The sequence below is a fragment of the Polypterus senegalus genome, chromosome 10 (genome assembly GCF_016835505.1).
Source record: "Polypterus senegalus isolate Bchr_013 chromosome 10, ASM1683550v1, whole genome shotgun sequence".
NCBI classification, from domain to species: domain Eukaryota; kingdom Metazoa; phylum Chordata; class Cladistia; order Polypteriformes; family Polypteridae; genus Polypterus; species Polypterus senegalus.
In genome coordinates this window covers 5459015-5478694 of record NC_053163.1, presented here as the reverse complement: position 1 = coordinate 5478694, position 19680 = coordinate 5459015, and the positions used below count along the sequence as shown (strand labels likewise).

Below are 19680 nucleotides of genomic sequence, written 5' to 3'. Positions count from 1 at the left end.
AATCTACATGTGTTAACCCTGTTTCTCTAACTGGAATAATTGTTCGCATGGTATTTTAGAAACCAGGTTTCCATGAATAACCAGGTTAATCAAGCACATGTAAACACGCTCAGCGAGGAGAAGGAATAATGCGAGCGCCCAAGTATCTGCCTCAGAGGAGACCTTTGACCTGTGGCTGCTGAAAGCATTTCAAAAGCCAACATATGCAAAGGTGAACAGAGTACTGTGAACATGCATAGACTACAAAATCCTTAACTGTAACCCGTTTAAGGGTTTACACAGCCACATAATCAGGTTACTAGTAGCGCAATCTACATGTGTTAACCCCGTTTCTCTAACCGGAAACCAGGTTTCCATGAATAAGAGGGTTATTAAAGCACATGTAAACACGTTCAGCATTTCTTAAACTATAGGGTTGGGTCACCACTACGTGTATGATGGGTCATCACAATTGCGTAGTGACGTTAGTCAAGTTCATCCAAGTGATAAGCCGTCCACTCTTGAGTGCAGCTATTTATTACGGTACTATGTGAAGCAGCACTGTTCTTTCATCTTCACTTTTATGGCACTAAAATATTAAGATTAGATTATTTTATTTATAAAAGCACATTTACAGCAACAGAGGTTGCGCCAAAGTGCTGTACAAAGAAGCATTAAAATAAACACAACGCAACCAATTATGAAGAAGCAGATTAATAAACCAACCAATTTTAACATCCACCACAATCCCATTATACAGAGTGGAAGGTGGAAGGAACCAAGTAAGTCTTAAGCAGACTTTTAAAAACCTCGATAGACGATGAAGACCTGATGTGGAAAGGCAAGTCATTTCAAAGCCATGGAGCAACAACTGAGAAAGCTCCGTCTCCCCCGACTTCCGCCAAGACCTCGGAACTACTAGGAGTCGTCGTCCAGAAGACCTGAATGCTCTCTGTGCCACGTAAGGGTGAAGGAGGTCACAGATGTATTTTGGAGGGAGACCATGCGAGGCTTTAATAACAGACAAGATTTTAAAATCAATGCGACGCCTCACCAGTGGTAGCCAGTGGAGAGAGAAATGCCAAAATGGCGGAGATGTGATCGTTTTTGTTTTGACCCAATTAAGAATCTCATTGCAGCGTTTTGAAGCAGCTGATAGCGCGACAGAGCAGATTTGGGCAGATCCACATATAAGGAATTACAATAATCCAGCTGAGATGTAATAAAGGCATGAATGACTTTCTAAGTCCTTCTGTGATAGAAAGGATTTTAGTTTAGAAATTTGCCTCAGTTGGTAAAAACTGGATTTTACTACCGCGGAGATTTGTTTTTCAAGCGATGACTCGAAGATGATACCTCGGTTTCTGACATCATTATGAATCGTTGCTGCCAAAGAGCCCGAGTGCTGATTTCAACTGCAGATGTGGTAGAACCAAAAATAATAACCTCTGCTTCATTTTCGTTTAATTGTAAGAAATTTTGTGCCATCAAATATTTCATATCCCTCAACAGCTTTTTCTTGTTTTTTTTATAGATGAAGTGATGTCAGGATTAACTTTGAGGTGGAGCTGCATATCATCGGCAAAACAATGATATGTGACATCATGTTTGTAAAAGATGGCCTACACGGGCAGCCAGGAAAACATTAAATGCATTTCCCACAACAACATCCTCCAGCTCACAAGCTGGGAAGCAATAAGCTAAGATGACCGACAAGAGATGAAGAAAAAGAGAGAGGAGGGAATGACAGGCAAGCTTGCGAGGTGAAAGGATCCACGGCACCAGTTCCTGAGGTCTGAAACCCCTGTGTTCCTTATTCCCCACCACTGGATCCTATACCTTGTCCTTCCCAGTGAGCTTGTACTGGATGTCAGCTCTCATGCACACACAGCCCGCCCCTACGACTAAAGGCAAAAACAAACGAGTCACAGACTTGTCGGATGGAGTCTCTGTGTATGTCACGTGAGGCAACTGGGATCATGAGATCGACTGCGTCCCACTCGTTATGATGATTTAAACCAAGGCTATGACTGAAAAACAGCTGGAGAAGTCGCCTAAGGTGACATAGCCTTCTAAGGATCACGTTCTGGCATGCATCTCTTTGATCTCCTTGGCTAGTCTCACATTTGATTGATTCTCATCTACCAGTCCTCCACCTCCATGACTTGTGGCTTGGAGATTTTCCTCATTAGGTTGACTAGGGTGAAGGACAGAGTCTTGTTTATAGGCAATAACTCACCATTAATGCTGACCACCAAACATCCTCTCTAACTTGTCTTCTGTTGTGCAGTTTTCCTCCATTTTTATTTATTTATTTTTTACTCGATTACACGTTTTTCTCTTTGTATTTTCTGTCGCTTCAGGGGGTGTTGCTTATGCCAAAACTTATTATATCAACAGTTTTGGTTTAGGAAATGTAATTAACGTTATTAAAAATATTTTGCATCGATTAGAAACAAATCTTTGGTTCTCATGGGTGTCATGGTTATTTGCCAGTGATGAAGCGGTATGTCACGGGATAAACGGTCAAAGCTGAGGTTTCCTTTTTATTAGCTGACAAATCCTTTCCAATTACTATGGTAAAGAGTTCTAACAGTCTATCCAGCAGGGGGCGCTAGCTCCCTGGTTGGTATAAGTTCTTTTGTAATTACGGCATGTTACATAACCTAAACTATATAGATTTGATATAAAAAAGCGATATCCCTCCCTTAGTGATACGGCACTAAGAAATCACATAGGAGAAATAACTTAGTTTTCTTTAATGACGGTTTACGCAGCATAACAGACGAGGAAGCCATGACAAGACTATCACCGAAGCGGGAGCTCGATGTATACAGTCTGCCATTTTTGTCTCTGTGTTGGAAGGATTTTCTGGATTGGATGATGGTATCGCCCATCCATCTGTCGGCTTCAAAGGTGTGCCAGGCAATGTTCCAAGGCTTTATACTCTTTTCTCTCACTTAGGTGAATCATGCCATTCCAAACAAGGAAAAGAAGATCCAATGTCATGCTGACTCTGACACACAGAAATAGTACAAGGCCCATTTTGTAGTTGTCTACTAATGCTTGCCTAGCAGTTCTAATTGATGAGCCCCCCTGTGTGCTACATCTGGCCTTGTGTTAGCTGTACATGCGAGTGGATTTATACAATTTTTTTTGTATGGATCACAGTGACTTATTAAACTTATATACTTATTACAGACAGCAGGTGCTTTTCGGACTTCATACAAGGAATCAGCACTGCTAATTCCACCATGAAGTGGTTAAAATCTCCGTCACCAGCAGAACATGAAGACCAGCATCAAGACTAATCCTACTCTTTGGCTCGAAGACCTTGAACCAAAGATACAAGTCAGTCCACCTGAGATGCCCACACCAGCTACTCCAGCTTTATTGGTAGGATTTCTGAGGAACTCTCAAAGCATCTCCTGCAATGCACTGAAACTTATCTAAGATATCATCGGCAATGTTCCCTGGAATTGTTTTTTTGTTTTTTTGCAAATGTGCTCTAACTTTCCACTTAAGACCAATTGATTCAATTGTCCGCCTTGGAGATTTGAGCGCCATAATACATTAACACCCAATAGAAGGGCCACGTAGGTGGTGGCTGGCTCCCCTTGGAGTTTTCAACCTTCTCAATCAGTAAGCTTAGTCCTTTATATTTTCTTGCAGTACGATAACTGCTGTGTAGAAATTTAAAGGTGCTGCATGGGAAAAAGGACGCGGCCATGTAGCTTAGAGGGACCCTTGTCCATTGCCCATCGCCAGTTCTCTCAGTTTTTTTTCGGCCATGTAGCACATCCGGACACCAACGGCACTGCAGCAGTTGCTGTTTGCCAGGAAAACTGAAAGGTACCCAGAACTCAAATTCCAGGTCTGTCCAGCTTACTTTGACATCACATGGTAAGTGGCCATACACGACCTTTGTTGTCCATGATCATGAATTACTAGGATTGTGTTTCTTCTTAGTTCTCTTTGCCATAGATTTCTGCCCTCTCTTTTGACTATTGGTTTAGGTTTAATTTTGGGCTCTGATGAAAGATCCTTTTCATTTTCCTGACTACGATTCAGTTCCCGATCTAAATATGGCCTCTTTTCTCAGTTGGTACATACCGTGCCAGCATTCTACAAGCTCCCATTAACGCCCAACAGCTAGAAAAGCACATGGCCACACAGAGAACTGACATTCACAAGGCTGCACTCACACTCTCTCTCTCTCTCTCTCTCACACACACACACACACACACACACACACACACACACACACACACACAGAGTGTTATGGTTTGTTGAGGGTCTTGCCCTGGAGAACTGTTTTTTTATTTTTTTTTTATTTGCTTGTTTTGTATCCTACTTAGGGTATGACTAACTCGAATATGTGGCACTGCCTGGGGTGCAGGTGTGGTCACTAAATAAGTTGCCCAGCAGGGAGGGCAAATTGTTGGCTCCAAACCAAAATTTCACAGACTAAATCCACTGTTGGGAAGCAACTCTGCATTACCTGTGCCACCACCCAAATATGCCTCTTAGGGGCACGTCCTAATAAAGAGGAAATGTGGTTTTAATACAGAACAAAACACACAGCCTATTGTGTTCCACCTGTACAAATGGGGAAACTGTACAAAATATGGTGGAGATGCTGCATGTTCAATGGTGTGGATCTGAACACCAGACAGACGCACAAACAAACATTCAGCTTCACATTATCTATGATGTTGTAGTAGTCCAGCCATGCATGGGGGCAGGGGGCTCGAAGAGAGCGCAGCCTGAAGGCACACACAGAAGCACACTGGGCGAGGGGAGTCTCCTTCTATTGTACTTCCAGATGTAATCTAAAGGCTGGCTGGCCAGGAGTGTTCAGCTGGTAATAATAATAAGCAGATTCCTATTATGAGACGGTGGTTCTGTTAATTATTGTGTATTGTGCTGTTAAACTGAACTCCTTTTATTAGCTCTGTTGGAAATAGGTAGTTGTTATTGTATTTCTTGTTAGTTTGTGCAGTGACACTCCTGAGGTTAGGAAATCCTGCCAAAGCAAAGCACAAATATGGCAGTAGGCCAAACCCACACAAAAGAGCAGATCTGCCCAATTTTCAAGTCTGGTGTCCACTGGCTTGCCCGCTAGTGTTGATCCGTGAAAGCATTCTTAACAGCGAATTTGCTGGTCACCTTATTCATGAAATATGGCACTGTGCAGCCATCTTAGGCCAACTTTTTCCGAGCAACCCATATCACAGGGATATAGCAGCCATGTTGGATGGGGACGACACAAACTGACTGAGCATGTGCAGAACGTTCACACACGTGTAACCGTACGTGCAGTCCACCTCACACTTGGCGGCACTGCCCAGGCTGCTTTGCACATGTATGATGTCGCTACTCGATCAGACGTCCAGCTGGATTTGCACCTGACGTTCATTTAAAACAAAACAAGAACGACTGGAGGTATTTTCATTTCAGGGGTGTATTTGCTGATATATTCGTGATAAGTTGTCTGTTCACTGCAGGACTGAGCATGCTGCGCTCCTCACTATGTAGCACATATCGGGTAGTGAGGGGGACAACCCGCCAAGATACAACACACTAATCCCCTTGCGTATATTAACTGCCAGTGTTACGAAGCTCAAACACGAAAGGGCCATTACAGAGCAATGCAAACCGATCTTCCAAGTTCTGGCAGCAAATGGCCATGGCCCAGTAAAAACATGGATTGTGAGTAACTTAGTCTGCGAGTGTTTTGCAAGACGAGCTAAAATTTTTAATAAATTTTAACTTGATAAACATGCGAGGTCTTGCAATATGACTAGTACGTAAATGCTTTGTCTGCCGAGCGTCACGTGATCACAACCGAGTCGATGGTTCTTCTCTCTCCGCGGGATTGTGGGTAATCGTCTCCCATGCTCGGTCTCAATCAGCATGCCTCACTTGTAAAGTTAACATTCGTATGAGCATACAGTGGAACCTCGGGTCACGACCGTAATTTGTTCCAAAACCCGATTTGGTTGTGATCTGAAGTGATTTCCCCCATAGGATTGTATGCAAATACAATTAATCCGTTCCGGACCGTCCAAACCGTATGTAAATATATTTTTTTAATGATTTTTAAGCACAAAAATAGTTAATTATACCACAGAATGCACAGTGTAATAGTAAACTAAATGTAAAAACATTAAATAACACTGAGAAAACCTTGAACAGAGAAAAGTAACATTGCAAGAGTTCACGCTACAGCCTTACGGACCCCACTCGCTGTAAGCACAGGGAAAAACATGAACATTTGAAAAATCCGCCATTTAATAAACAACCAGGTAACAATGTAACAATGCATGTTACGAACCGATCGCTGTAAACAGAAGTGAAGTGGAGGTTAAAATCCAATAGAAAAAAGTCTTCATTAAACACAACGAGGTTAAAACAATGCTCGAATCTGTCTCTTTAAAAACAAGCCCGGTGAATTCTTTAACTGCCTTCTCGGCCTTACGCGACCAGCTGTCTCTCTCGCGCTGCACAGAGAGAGACTGAACACGTCCGGAAATCATTGGCACGTACGAACCGGAAGGGAAACTGGCTTGTTCGTCTCCCGAGTGTGTGGTCGTGAACAGATGCAAAAGCTTTTTTGGTCGTAACCCAATCTGTACGTGTTCAGAGACGTTCGTGACCCGAGGTTCCACTGTATACTGTTTAGCATTGTGACCGCGTGTGTGTGTGTGTGTGCTGTAAGGTGCGAGTCCCTGTCTTTCACCCCAAAACACAAAGTTGAGTCTCAGTACTTGAACAAAACCATCTTTTATTCAGCTTGAAACAGGAACAGCATGGTTATTTACTGTAGTGGGATCTTCCCCCCTTCTATGCACAGACACACTAATCAGGCAGGGTTGGGGCCAGGTTAGTGGCTAAGTAATTCTGTGCCCTTGCATTCATAATGTTCCTTGCATCACCCATCGACAGTAGGTGCTTATAGCATGACCGCAATATTTTCAGATTCGCTTTTGCGGTGAACTGCTATAGTGCTGGGAGCCTGCGGTTGCTTCGGGATGCTCTTCTGCGTGTCATCCCAAAAGAGTATAGAAACCTTACAGTGCGTAATGCATGTTTTAAATTTTGTGTTCAAGTGTAGTGACTCTGCAGGCAAAAGCAACTGTCATTGGAGAGGCTCCTTGTTAAACTTGCAGTAAAAGAAAAAGATTCCAGTGAGCCAACAGACAGGAGGGATTCCATTATAGTGAAAGTGGTCCTACACAATAACCCTCTTTTCAAAAGGCAATGTGCAGGTTAATTTGTTTTATGTATTTTTACTTTATACTTTGTACTAATCATATTATATGAATATTTTTGGGTTGTAGAACAAATCATCTGAGTTTCCATTATTTCTTATGGGGAATTTCACTTTGATATACGAGTGTTTTAGATTACGAGCACGTTTTCTGGAACGAATTACGCTCGCAAACCAAGGCACCACTGTATCAAGGAAAGGGGGCACAAGCACAATTAGCCACACGCTGACTGCACTATCTACAATATAATAAAGCACTAAGGTCTGTGGTGTCCAGTCCCTCTCAGAAATCTGATTGGTCAGTTCAGCTTTGATTTGATTAATTAGCTTGGCTTTGGTGACATGAAGAAAGGAGGACGTGCGAGTGTGACACGCAAGATCAAAGACATACGAGCCATGGTGAGAAAATCGCCTTCAAAGATGCCGAGTATGAAACCGGACAGGAGGTGAGAAAGGAGTTTCGAAAGTAATAACTAGAGTTTGAGAAGCAGGCCTTATGGGAACGCGCTCAAGAGCAGGGGTGCCAGTTAAGAGAAGTTCACACATACAACTAGATAGGAAAGGAGCTGAAGGTACACGTAGGGCAAGAACAATCAAAAAATATTTGCTATTACGGGTGCCGTGACCAGTACAGATACATAAAATGCTAAGGTCTGTCCATCTGTCACGTGATTACTTGTGAATTACTGGGGGTAGAACCTTGATCTTGGTCTTGATTGGAAGCTTATGACCTGATACGTGGTGGTATTGCAAAAAAATAAAAAATAAATAAACAAATAAATAAAAATGTAAGGTCTCAACAAAACCGAGGGTGGGTTTCTTACGTCGAAGTGACAGGTGAAATGATGTGACCTGGTGGAAAGAATAATAAAACGGCAGTGACATCTGCCAAGCGTCAAGAAAAACACAGAGGCTGAATATATGATGAAGAACAACGTAACAGGAACAAGAACAGCGCCATCTGCTGGGTGTCAAGTGCTGGGATAAAGAATCCAAGAACGACGAAGACAGAGAAATGCATGCGGTTGGAGGTCCGCGTGTTTCTCTGGTAGTTAGGTAACATGACAAAGACTACATAAACAACAAACAAAGTCAGGGCAGCAACACCTGATTAGTACACTGCACTCGGGTGCTGCCATTCGGTTTTTACGGCATCACCCGAGAGCTACACGGCCCACTTGTTGCCAGTGCCTAGACAGTACGGTTCTGCACGGTGTTGTTAGGTGTACAGTGGAATTCTCACCTGCATGTCGGACTAACATACAACATATCGGCACTCGCCAGTGCAGTGACTAACAAGAACATGCAGTATTAAATTACAGATCTCTGTTAGGTCATTTTCAGTTTTTGCCCCTTTTGTGATTATGTTGCATGTGTTCATATAATTATGTCAATTTTGCTAATATTATGCGGGTTTACGATTTAATTTTTAGGTTTTTTGTGTTGTTCTCCTATGCTCCTTGTGTTTTGTGGGGCCACAAAAGCTCATACACTCGAGGCTGGATCATTTGGAGGGTGCTTGTCATGCAGAGTGCAGTTTTGTGGTCTTCAAGTTTACAGTGCATTCAGAGATTTTTCAGACCCCTTCACTACTTACCGCGTTGTAGATTTAATTATAAAATGTGCCATTAATCTACACTCAATAACCCGTAATGGCCAAGTGAAAACAGAAAGGTTTTCACATTTACTACAAATCCAACAATGAAATCTCTCTCATTCTCAGACTATTGAGAACCCCCCCAAAGTTGTGTTCGGGCCCACCCGGTTTGCATCTCAATGGGATGTGTCCAGACTTTGACTGGAGTTCACCTGTGGCCTCGCTTTTGTTTTTCTTTGTATTAGTTTTGTCTTTGCAGTACCCACCATTTTTCATTTCTTTGCTCTTTGCATTTAAAAAAATTTTTTTTTTGAGCTTTGCATTTTGTTGCTTTGAGTTTCTCCCCGATTGGATACATTTGTTTTTTTTATTTTATTTTACTTGAATCCACTTAAAACACTGAAAGCTGCATCATGTGACCAGGGCTTTTCCATGGTTTCCTTCCACGTTTTGGGTTATTCACTAACACACACACACAGTGTGTGTGTATTCATAAACACAGCTGACACTGAATGCACAATCAAACTGGTAGAACGTGGCGGACATGTTGACAAAGATATACAAACACAGCTGGGAGGCGTACACCCACACAAGAGCACAGCCTTGCTAGGCAAGTTTTCCCCGTCCACAGTTGCTCTTAAAAGCTGTAATCTGTCTGCCCATCTCAACTAGTAAAGAGTTTCAAATGACCGATTAACAGCACACCTCCTGCTACATCCACATATAGTTGTGCTTGAAAGTTTGTGAGCCCTTTAGAATTTTCTATATTTCTGCATAAAAATGACCTAAAACATCATCAGATTTTCACTCAAGTCCTAAAAGTAGATCAAGAGAAACCAGTTAAACAAATGAGGCACAAATATTATACTTGGTCATTTATATTTATTAAGGAAAATGATTGAATATTACATATTTGTGAGCGGCAAAAGTATGTGAACCTTTGCTTTCAGTTTCTACTGTGACCCCCTAAATGTTTTCAGTAACTTTTGCTCATTCCTGCACACTGGCTTGGAGGAATTTTCATCCATTCCTCTGTACAGAACAGTTTCAACTCTGGGATGTTGGTGGGTTTCCTCACATGAACTGCTCTCTTCAGGTCCTTCCACAACATTTCGATTGGATTAAGGTCAGGACTTTGACTTGGCCATTCCAGAACATTCACTTTATTCTTCTTTAACCATTCTTTGGTAGAACGACTTGTGTGCTTAGGGTCGTTGTCTTGCTGCATGACCCACCTTCTCTTGAGATTCAGTTCATGGACAGATGTCCTGACATTTTCCTTTACAATTCTCTGATATAATTCACAATTCATTGTTCCATCACTGAAGACAAGCCGTCCTGGCCCAGATGCAGCACAACAGACCCAAACCCTGATACTACCACCACCATGTTTCACAGATGGGATGAGGTTCTTATGCTGGAATGCAGTGTTTTCCTTTCTCCAAACATAACGCTTTTCATTTAAACCAAAAAGTTCTATTTTGGTCTCATCCGTCCACAAAACATTCTTCCAATAGCCTTCTGGTTTGTCCACGTGATCTTTAGCAAACTGCAGATGAGCAGCAATGTTTTTTGGAGAGCAGTGGCTTTCTCCTTGCAACCCTGCCATGCACACCATTGTTGTTCAGTGTTCTTCTGATGGTGGACTCATGAACATGAACATTAGCCAATGTGAGAAAGGCCTTCAGTTGCTTAGAAGTTCCCCTGGAGTCCTTTGTGACCTCGCTGACTATTACACGTGTGCCTTGCTCTTGGAGTGATCTTTGTTGGTCGACCACTCCTGGGGAGGGTAACAATGGTCTTGAATTTCCTCCATTTGTACACAATCTGTCTGACTGTGGATTGGTGGAGTCCAAACTCTTTAGAGATGGTTTGGTAACCTTTTCCAGCCTGATGAGCATCAACAACTCTTTTTGTGAGGTCCTCAGAAATCTCCTCTGTTCGTGACATGATACACTTCCACAAACATGTGTTATGAAGAGCAGACTTTGATAGATCCTGTTCTTTAATAACACAGGGTGCCCACTCACACCTGATTGGCATCCCATTGACTTGAATTTCACCTTTAAACTGACTGCTCATCCGTGAGGTTCACATACTTTTGCCACTCACAAATATGGAATATTCAATCATTTTTCTCAATAAATAAATGACCAAGTCTAATATTTTTGTCTCATTTGTTTAACTGGTTTCTCTTTATCTACTTTTAGGACCTGAGTGAAAATCTGATGATGTTTTAGGTCATATTTATGCAGAAATACAGAAAATTCTAAGGGTTCACAAACTTTCAAGCACAACTACACAGCACGAGAGGTTGGTGTAAATGACAACACAACAGTGCCATTTTGGAGTGGTGCTGCTCCCTGATAGGTGAGGGCCTCCCAAGTCCGGCGTCACACTACACGACTTTTCTTGCGACACTCAGCTCCAGCCTTCATTTACATAATCAGCAAGTGGAGGCGCACGTCCAGGACACCCCTAGGGACTCGGGGACAGCAGGTCTGACTTTGTCACTAATCGTACACAGGATGGCTCTCGTGTTTGTGATGAGCGAAGTGTGCCGAATTTGCTTGGCCTCGAGTTCAAAGAAATTGTGGAAATGTTCAAGGACTTTACAGAACTCGACAAAATGCACCGATGACCACTGGGAAGGAGAAACTGAACCAGTTTTGGGTGGATTGTAATGATGTAGTGGTCTTCAAAGTGTCCCCGAGGGCTAGGGAACGCGTGTGCCAACTATGATGGACTGATCATTGTGACCAAAAAAGTGACCTGAGCTGTGAGGCAGCAGTGCTAACCACAGTGCCAACCTGAAATATTTAAGTGTACCACAGCAGTACAATTTCTCGATGACAGGAAGCTTGGAATCATGGAGGCTATTTGCACATTGCCAGATTGATGTGACCTTCAAATTCTGATTTTTTTTGCCTTAACGTGACACAAATCTGTTGTTTTCAGGGCTGCGTGGACTCAGAAATCCCATCTTTTCAAATCAGATTCGAGTCACTTTCATATGCAGTCCTAGATCAGATTCGTATCCAATTTGTGGTCATGTAACATGAATGAGATTGTAATTCATGTGATTTTTTTTTTTTGCCTACACGCTCTTCAGCCAGCACCAGCAAAACAACAATGGAGGAGAACTGCAGCTGTGGTTACAGTCACAGATCCATCATTGCTCTGCCCTTCAAGGGCGAGAATAACTATAAACCTGTGGCAGAAGGACAAACGCACAAGAAGGTATTTTAAAACATTGTTTACTAAACAATTAAAAAAAAAAGCATAAAATAGAAAGACAAGGTAAAAAAATATGAAAAAAGACAACCCCAAGTTAACAAGTCCAGTCCTTTATCCACAAACCAGTAGCCACAAAGAAAAAAAGAAGCAGGAATCCGAGAAATCAAGGGAAAAAAAAAATCCAAACAATACTTAAGGCTTTGTCACACTACACTTTTTTTCTAGCAATTTTCATTTAGAAAACCTAAGGGAGTCCGAGGCAGGCGTTGTACCCTCCCGTGGCAGCGGTCGTGTAGTTTGACATCCTCACCACCGACAAAATTAAACACGACTGCACCGATGAAAGTTATGGTGTTAAAGGGCATGAATGTCAGATGCCAGTACCCCTGATCGATCCCCTGGACCAAAGAACAAAGCAATAAACATGGAAGCCCCTAAAGTTAAGAACATAAAAATCGACTGAAATTTGTCTATCAGGTGTCCAGTAATCCTAACAGGAGGAGGCATTGAGATTTATAAGCTGTGTGCTCATGCTGAAGGTGTGTAAGCCACAAAGCTTGCTTCTTGAATTTGCGCTTGACAGACCTACCTGGGGTTATTGACCTGATTTCTGAGATGTGGGGTCTTAAGAACAACATGGCCACATCCATGAAATAGTAATAAATAAACTAAACAGTACTGAAATTCATGACCGTGTTTGGCTCAGCACTCTGTGAGGTGACGGCTGCACTCCTCGAGATGGTAACTTTCACAGATTCCATGATGTCATGTGCTGCTCCGTCTCGGCGTGCAGTGTAATCCCAGCCTCAGCTCTTTATCTTTTATTGCCCATCCAATGTCACTCACCTCGTGAATGTGAAGTAGAAAGCGGTTGCTCTCCTCTTCGGGGTCAATCACACCCCCTTTTAGCCTCTGACGCGTCAGAATTTCTTCCAGCTCTGCCCATTTCCTCAAAAACTCCTTTCCTGGCCTGAATGGCAGCTACAAAAGCAAAGAGCGAGACAAAATTCCAATGAAGGGACTTGGAAAGGACATGTGCCAGCAAGCAAACAGACAAAAACATGACATACCAGTGGAGTCTGAGGCGGGGCGGTGGCCTGCAGGCTGTCCCAGTCGTAGGTCAGGGGCTCACGGCACACAGGACACAGGACTTTGAGCTCCTGGTAAGAGATCAGGTAAGGAATAATAAATAATCGAGGGCATCGATACAGCAGGCCGCATCTCAGACTTGACCCCAGAGCCATGGAGACAGATATGATCAAGGAAAGAAAAAGACAGACATTTCAACTCATCAAAGATCAGCAGAGGTCGAAAGCTTCTTGGAGATTCACCGGCAAAGCGATAGGGAGCTTGAGGAGAACAACGTGATGGGCAAAGAAAACCGACCACCACAGCTGCTCAATGGCATTTCAGGGTGACAAGGACACAAGCTGAGCCAACATGTCTTGCGGAGCACTCAGGGGGCTTTGATTGGGACGATCTCACAGGAACAGACCACAGAGCGAGAAGACCACCTAGAGTGACCATCACACCCACCTGACGTGTACATGAAGTCCACGACTGGAAGTCTCTGGGGAAAAAATCCTAGTGAGTCGTGGAGAGTCGCAGTGCACGGCCATAGATGGATTATAGAAAGAAAGATGAAAGGCACTATATAATAGACGCATGAAAGGCACTACACAGCAGGAAGGAAGGTAGACAGACTGACATATAGTGCCTTTAACACAATGACTGCCACGGTGACAACAGGTAAACTTGTTCCTGATGTTAACGTAAAATCAGGGAGTTATTTAAATAAACTAATTAAATGAATTCAGTTATTGAGATAATCTCACAATAATAAAAAAAAACACAAAACATTTTTTTCTAAAATTTGAGTTAACTGGTAGTTAGCAGAAGGAAGAGAAAATTTGCCCAACCTCAAGTTGGCATTCAAAAGGTTAATCTCTCTGTAACAGGTAAGCAGACAGATAGATGGATGAAAGGCACTATATAACAGGTAGATCCATGAAAGGCAGAACGTGATATGCAGGTAGACAGATTAGTGGGAAAGGTACTACGTGATAGATAGGTATGACGCACCATATCATAGATAGATGGACCAAAGGCGCTATATGACAGAGAGAGAAAGATGACAGGCAGTATATAATAAATAGATGAATGAAAGGCACCGTATGACTGACTGAAAGATGAACGGCACTGTATAACAGGTAGATCCATGAACAGCAGAATGTGATTTGCAGGTAGACAGATTAGTGGGAACGGTCCTACATGATAGACAGGAAAGGCACCATACCATAGATAAATGGATGAAGGGCACTATATAATAAATAGATGAATGAAAAGCAGAACGTGATATGTAGGTAGAGAGATTAGTGGGAAAGGTACTATGTCATAGATAGGCAAGACACGTAGATAAATGGATGAAAGGCACTATATGACAGATTGAGAGAAAGATGAAAGGCACCGTATGACCGACTGAAAGATGAAAGGCACTGTATAACAGGTAGATCCATGAACAGCAGAATGTGATATGCAGGTAGACAGATTAGTGGGAAAGGTACTACGTGATAGACAGGAAAGGCACCATACCATAGATAAATGGATGAAAGGCACTATATAATAAATAGATGAATGACAGGCAGAACGTGATATGTAGGTAGACAGATTAGAGAGAAAGGTACTACATGGTAGATAGGAAAGGCACCATACCATAGATAAATGGATGAAAGGCACTATATGACAGACAGAGAAAGATGACAGGCAATATATGATAAATAGATGAATGAAAGGCACCGTATGACTGACTGAAAGATGAACGGCACTGTATAACAGGTAGATCCATGAACAGCAGAATGTGATTTGCAGGTAGACAGATTAGTGGGAACGGTCCTACGTGATAGACAGGAAAGGCACCATACCATAGATAAACAGATGAAAAGCACTATTTAATAAATAGGTCCATGAAAGGCAGAACCTGATATTTAGGTAGAGAGAGAAGTGGGAAAGGTACTATGTCACAGATAGGTATGACGCACCATATCATAGATAGATGGATGAAAGGCACTATATAACAGAGAGAGAGATATGAAAGGCACTGTATAATAAACAGATGAATGAAAGGCACCGTGTGAAAGGCACTGTATAATAGCCAGGTAGAGGGACAGATGAATGAGAAGCACTTTATGACTGACAGATGCACAGATAGGAAACTGAAAAGCACAACAAAATAGGATGTTATATTAATATGAAAGGCACCATCTGATGGACAAGACACAGCGATAGATTCGTAGATAGTTAAAAGAAATGCACTATACTTGGTTTAATGAGAAAAGCACTACAAGTGAGGGTCATAATAGTGGTGGGTGGGCTCTACATGGGCCTGGTGGACTGTACACAGAGTCAATGCCATCCCCCCTATGGTGGCTGGAGCCCCAAATAGGATTACTCCTGGCACTTTAGGTTAGGACATTCTTTGATTTGGAATGGGTGGACTTTGCAGGATGACAGATGGCGCGACTAGAGTGCCCCTCCGGGTGACTCTCGCCATCCACATACACCAGAACACAAAGTGCCTGGGCAGTGACGTGAAAATTTAACCCAACACAAACTTGAGACCCAGAACTTAACGCCGATTTAGTACTAGGGTGTTGTATCGTGTTAGCCATTAAGAAAGCAGTGAGAAGACAAGCAATATGACCCCTTTTATTGGCCAAGTGAACTGATTACAATATGCAAGATTTCGAGGCAACTCAGGCCCCTTCTTCAGGCGAGATGTCATACAGAAACTGGAGTTTATATGGACACCAGGACAGACGCAACATTGGAAAACCTTTAAGTGAGACATCTTAAATGTAAAAAATGAAACAGACCTCTTCAGGCTAAGATTCATTTAGCACAGACAACCTGACTACAGACCCACATTGTACTGAAAAACTCATCAGAAACTTCAAAAGCAGTCACCTTATCTAAAGATCTTCACCAGACACTGTTCTCCTCTCTTGCTAAATGAATCTTAGTCTGAAGAGGTCTATTAATTTTTTACATTTAAGATGTCTCACTTAAAGGTGTCCCAATGTTGTGCCTGTCCTAGTGTTTATATATAAACGCAGGGAACTCCAGTCTCTGTATGACATCTCACCTGAAGAAGGGGCCCCGAGTTCCCTCGAAAGCTGGCATATTGTAATCTTTCTAGTTAGCCAATAAAAGGAGTCATTTTGCTTGACTTCAGAATAAAGAAAAGGGCAGTGTGTCACTAAATATCACAAGCTGGCACCGTATCAGAAGACTCCGGCAGCTCTTGACGTGGACCGTAATGCTTGCAGACCCCTTTACCAAGGCTGCTTCTTTGGATTTTTAAGTTTAACAAAAACGCTTCCCCGGCTGAGGACCCTTTTCAGGAACAGATTTTTTTTTTTTTTTTTTTTAATGGCCAAACAGAGTTGAAGATCCAGTTCCCTTACTCTGGGAACATTCCAGCAAAGATATGGAGAGCAGTTGATCCGACGACCTCGCCTCACATTATCTGATTGCGGTTTTGGAAACTGAAAAGCTTTTCCGCGTCCAAACAGAAACTCTTTCTGCCAGGTGTGCCAGACGTGATCAGGTGGGGGTGGGGGGGTGTCACTCACCGTTCAAATCAGGGGGCTCACTGTGAAGTGTGATGGGGTGCCGTACCTGGAAATCAGCCCCTGTGCCAAAAAAACAAGAGTCCAACAAAAGTGTCCAACATGCACAAACATGCAGAAGCTGTGTCGCCATTGCAGACAAACTACGTCAAGGCATGTGGGCGCAGGTACAAAGCGAGGGTCATCCATCCACGACTCATTTGTTAAGTAGTGCTGTTTAAACAGTTAAAGGGAAAAAAAATCAAGCATCCCCCACCACCACCAAGCAGAAAATCTCTTCATGCTGCATTATTGTTGACAGAAAAAGAATGTTCAAGATTAACGATTAGGAGGCAGACAGCAGGCTCACCCACGACTGATAAAGTAGAGTTTCACAAGGCCAAGCAGTTCAAAAGCAGCGTGACACTGGGAAGTTAAGGGGGCAGCAGGGTGCTTTATCAGGACATACATGGGCCCTCGGCTGTGAAATACACACAGAGGCGACTGACAGGACTTGCAGGGAGAGCGGGAGCCACAAGGTGGAGCTTTAACTTGGCATCCCTGACCTACCCTGAAAGGGGTCACAGGCCGAAAGCCTGCTTTGTGGGTAATTAGGCCTCAGTGGACACTTCCGTTGGAGAATAAGCCGTGGGATGGAGTGACGGTGAGCCCAGCAGATCCTAAACACTGCGACAGAATCAGGGATTCATCTCGGGCTCATGTGTGTTGTCATTTAATTGAATCATTTTAAATATTTTCCAAATACTGTTGTTATGGTTCTGTTTTCTTATCTGTATGATACACACATATATATTTTATATATACATATATAGACACACACATACACAGTGGGTATAAAAGAAGAATCCCCCCCCTTTGAAATATTCCCCTTTTGTTTGCTTTACAGCCTTAAATGAAGACACACAAACTAATATTTTTTCCAGCTTTACTTACTAACATTCAAGTAAAAGATGTCACAGCTACAGTTCAGAAGAATTTTAAAAAATAAAAAACAAGAAATCCTGAGATTAATAAAGGATCCCCCCCCACCACCCCCTAAACTCAATCAGGTGTCAGTGCCCACCATTTCCATTATGGTTACTGGCTTCCTTCCACCTGTGGTCAATTGTGGCGGCTCTGAGGCTAGGGATCTGCACGGGCAATCAGAAGTTGCTGGTTCGAATCCCGTAAATGGCAAAAAGGGACTCTGCTCTGCTGGGCCCTTGAGTAAGGCCTTAACCTGCAATTGGTGAGCGCTTTGAGTAGTGAGAAAAGCGCTATATAAATACAAAGAATTAATTGTAATGAGTGTGATTAGTGAAGCTGTTCCTGGTCCATTCATTCCCTTGCTTGGTAGTGCAACTGACAGCAAACAACTGACTGTGGGTGGTGAGCGTCAAAGTTGAGAGGGTGGGCTCTAACACGCCCTCTAGCTACTGATTGGTGAATCGATAGCACAAGAATTAATTAGAACAATGCTTACTATTGCCAATGAAATGGATTCCGCCGAAGATATTACGTATTACAGAGAGAGAAACTTCAGGTTAGAGATTATGAAAGCAGTGGAACTTGAAAGGCTCAAAAAAAAAAAAGTTGGCGCGATACACAAGTTAAAGAATACGAAAGTAAGAAAATTAGTATAAAAAAAAAAAAGTAAAGATCGCAGAAGTGCAAACAAATGGAAATTATTACTCGAAAAAAGGGAAAATAATCACCACGGACCAGGTGTCATTGAAAAAACAAAAAAAAAAAAAAGCAGGACAAAGTGAGGTCAGAAATAAAAGACAGAGTACAAAAAAAAAAAAAAAAAGTAAAACGTCATAAAGAGGTTAAAAAACAAGGAGGCCAAACACATGCAGAGCAGGTTAGAGAAAATGAAAACTGTGAAATTCAAAAGACTCAAAAAAACGTAGGCGTGAAACACATGCAGAGCCAGATACAGAATATGAAAGCCGAAAAAAAAACAAAAAAGGAAAGTAAAGATCGCATTAGCGCAAACAAAGAGAAATTATTACTCGGAGAAATAACGAAAAGGCAAATTGAGATGGAATATACAGACAGAGGTGATAGGTAAGAAGTATGCAAATATTGTAAGACTTTGAAGTTTAAGTCAGAGAATTTCAAAAACGGGGTTTACCTCACACGCATTTATTGGTTACTTTGCAAAAAAAAAAAAAAAGATTAACTGCTGATGAAGAAGATCGTTTTGTCTGTGCTGAAATCCCAAACAGAGAAACTTATCCTGAATTATGGCACAAAAAGTCATTTAACTCACGTCTCACTGACCTCATTTAAAAGATTCAGCATGTTGGGATTCCAAATATTGTTTTTACAGAAGTTCTGAAATAAAAGTGAAACTAATGAAATAGCAACAATTCAAAAAAAAAAATAATAAATCTTCAAAGTGTGTATCGAGAAAAACAAACACGGGGGCTGGCGAGTGAAGCCCCCTAGTATATATAAATATAAAATCCAACAAGTGTCTGCTTTTCATGAGAGAACTACTCAGATCGGGTTATTTTTCTATAATTTACTTGAACATTCTGGCTGATTTTGCGACTTCTCTGACTGCGCCAAGCATCATAGTTCGCTTGCGGTACTGATTTACTGCTCGAATCTGAGAGAGACGCAACGGGCCGAGGCCCCCCTCGCTAGCCTCTGGGTGTACCTTACCTTAGCTTGCGGCCGAGAGAACTACTTAACAGATTTAGTTCATTGCAGAAGCGATATATTCACGCTAATCCGAGACAGAGGCTGTGGGGCGAGGGGGGCATGACGTCAGGTGTGTTGGGGGGTCTTCCTCTGTGTTTTGGAGCGTAACTTGCCTCTGCTTAGCTAGCGATACCCTTTTGTTTATTGATTTTTGAAGTTTGCAGTTTCACCACTACGCGGGAGGTGGGGGGTGAGGGGAACGGCTAGTATATTATATAAATAAGAAAGATTACAGAAATTGAATAAAAATAAGAAAAATAATTCAGATTTAACCA

General features: G+C 42.3%; 1 protein-coding gene across 1 annotated transcript in view; it reads right to left on the bottom strand.

The window, feature by feature from the left end:
• Positions 1-19680, bottom strand: part of rnf25 (ring finger protein 25) — a 46179-nt gene that overhangs the window by 6667 nt on the left and 19832 nt on the right. The window contains exons 8-9 of the mRNA XM_039764992.1: positions 13157-13246; positions 12933-13067 (exon numbers count right to left, since the gene is read on the bottom strand). Coding sequence (XP_039620926.1) covers positions 12933-13067; positions 13157-13246 — 225 coding nt within the window. The remainder of the gene's footprint in view (positions 1-12932; positions 13068-13156; positions 13247-19680) is intronic.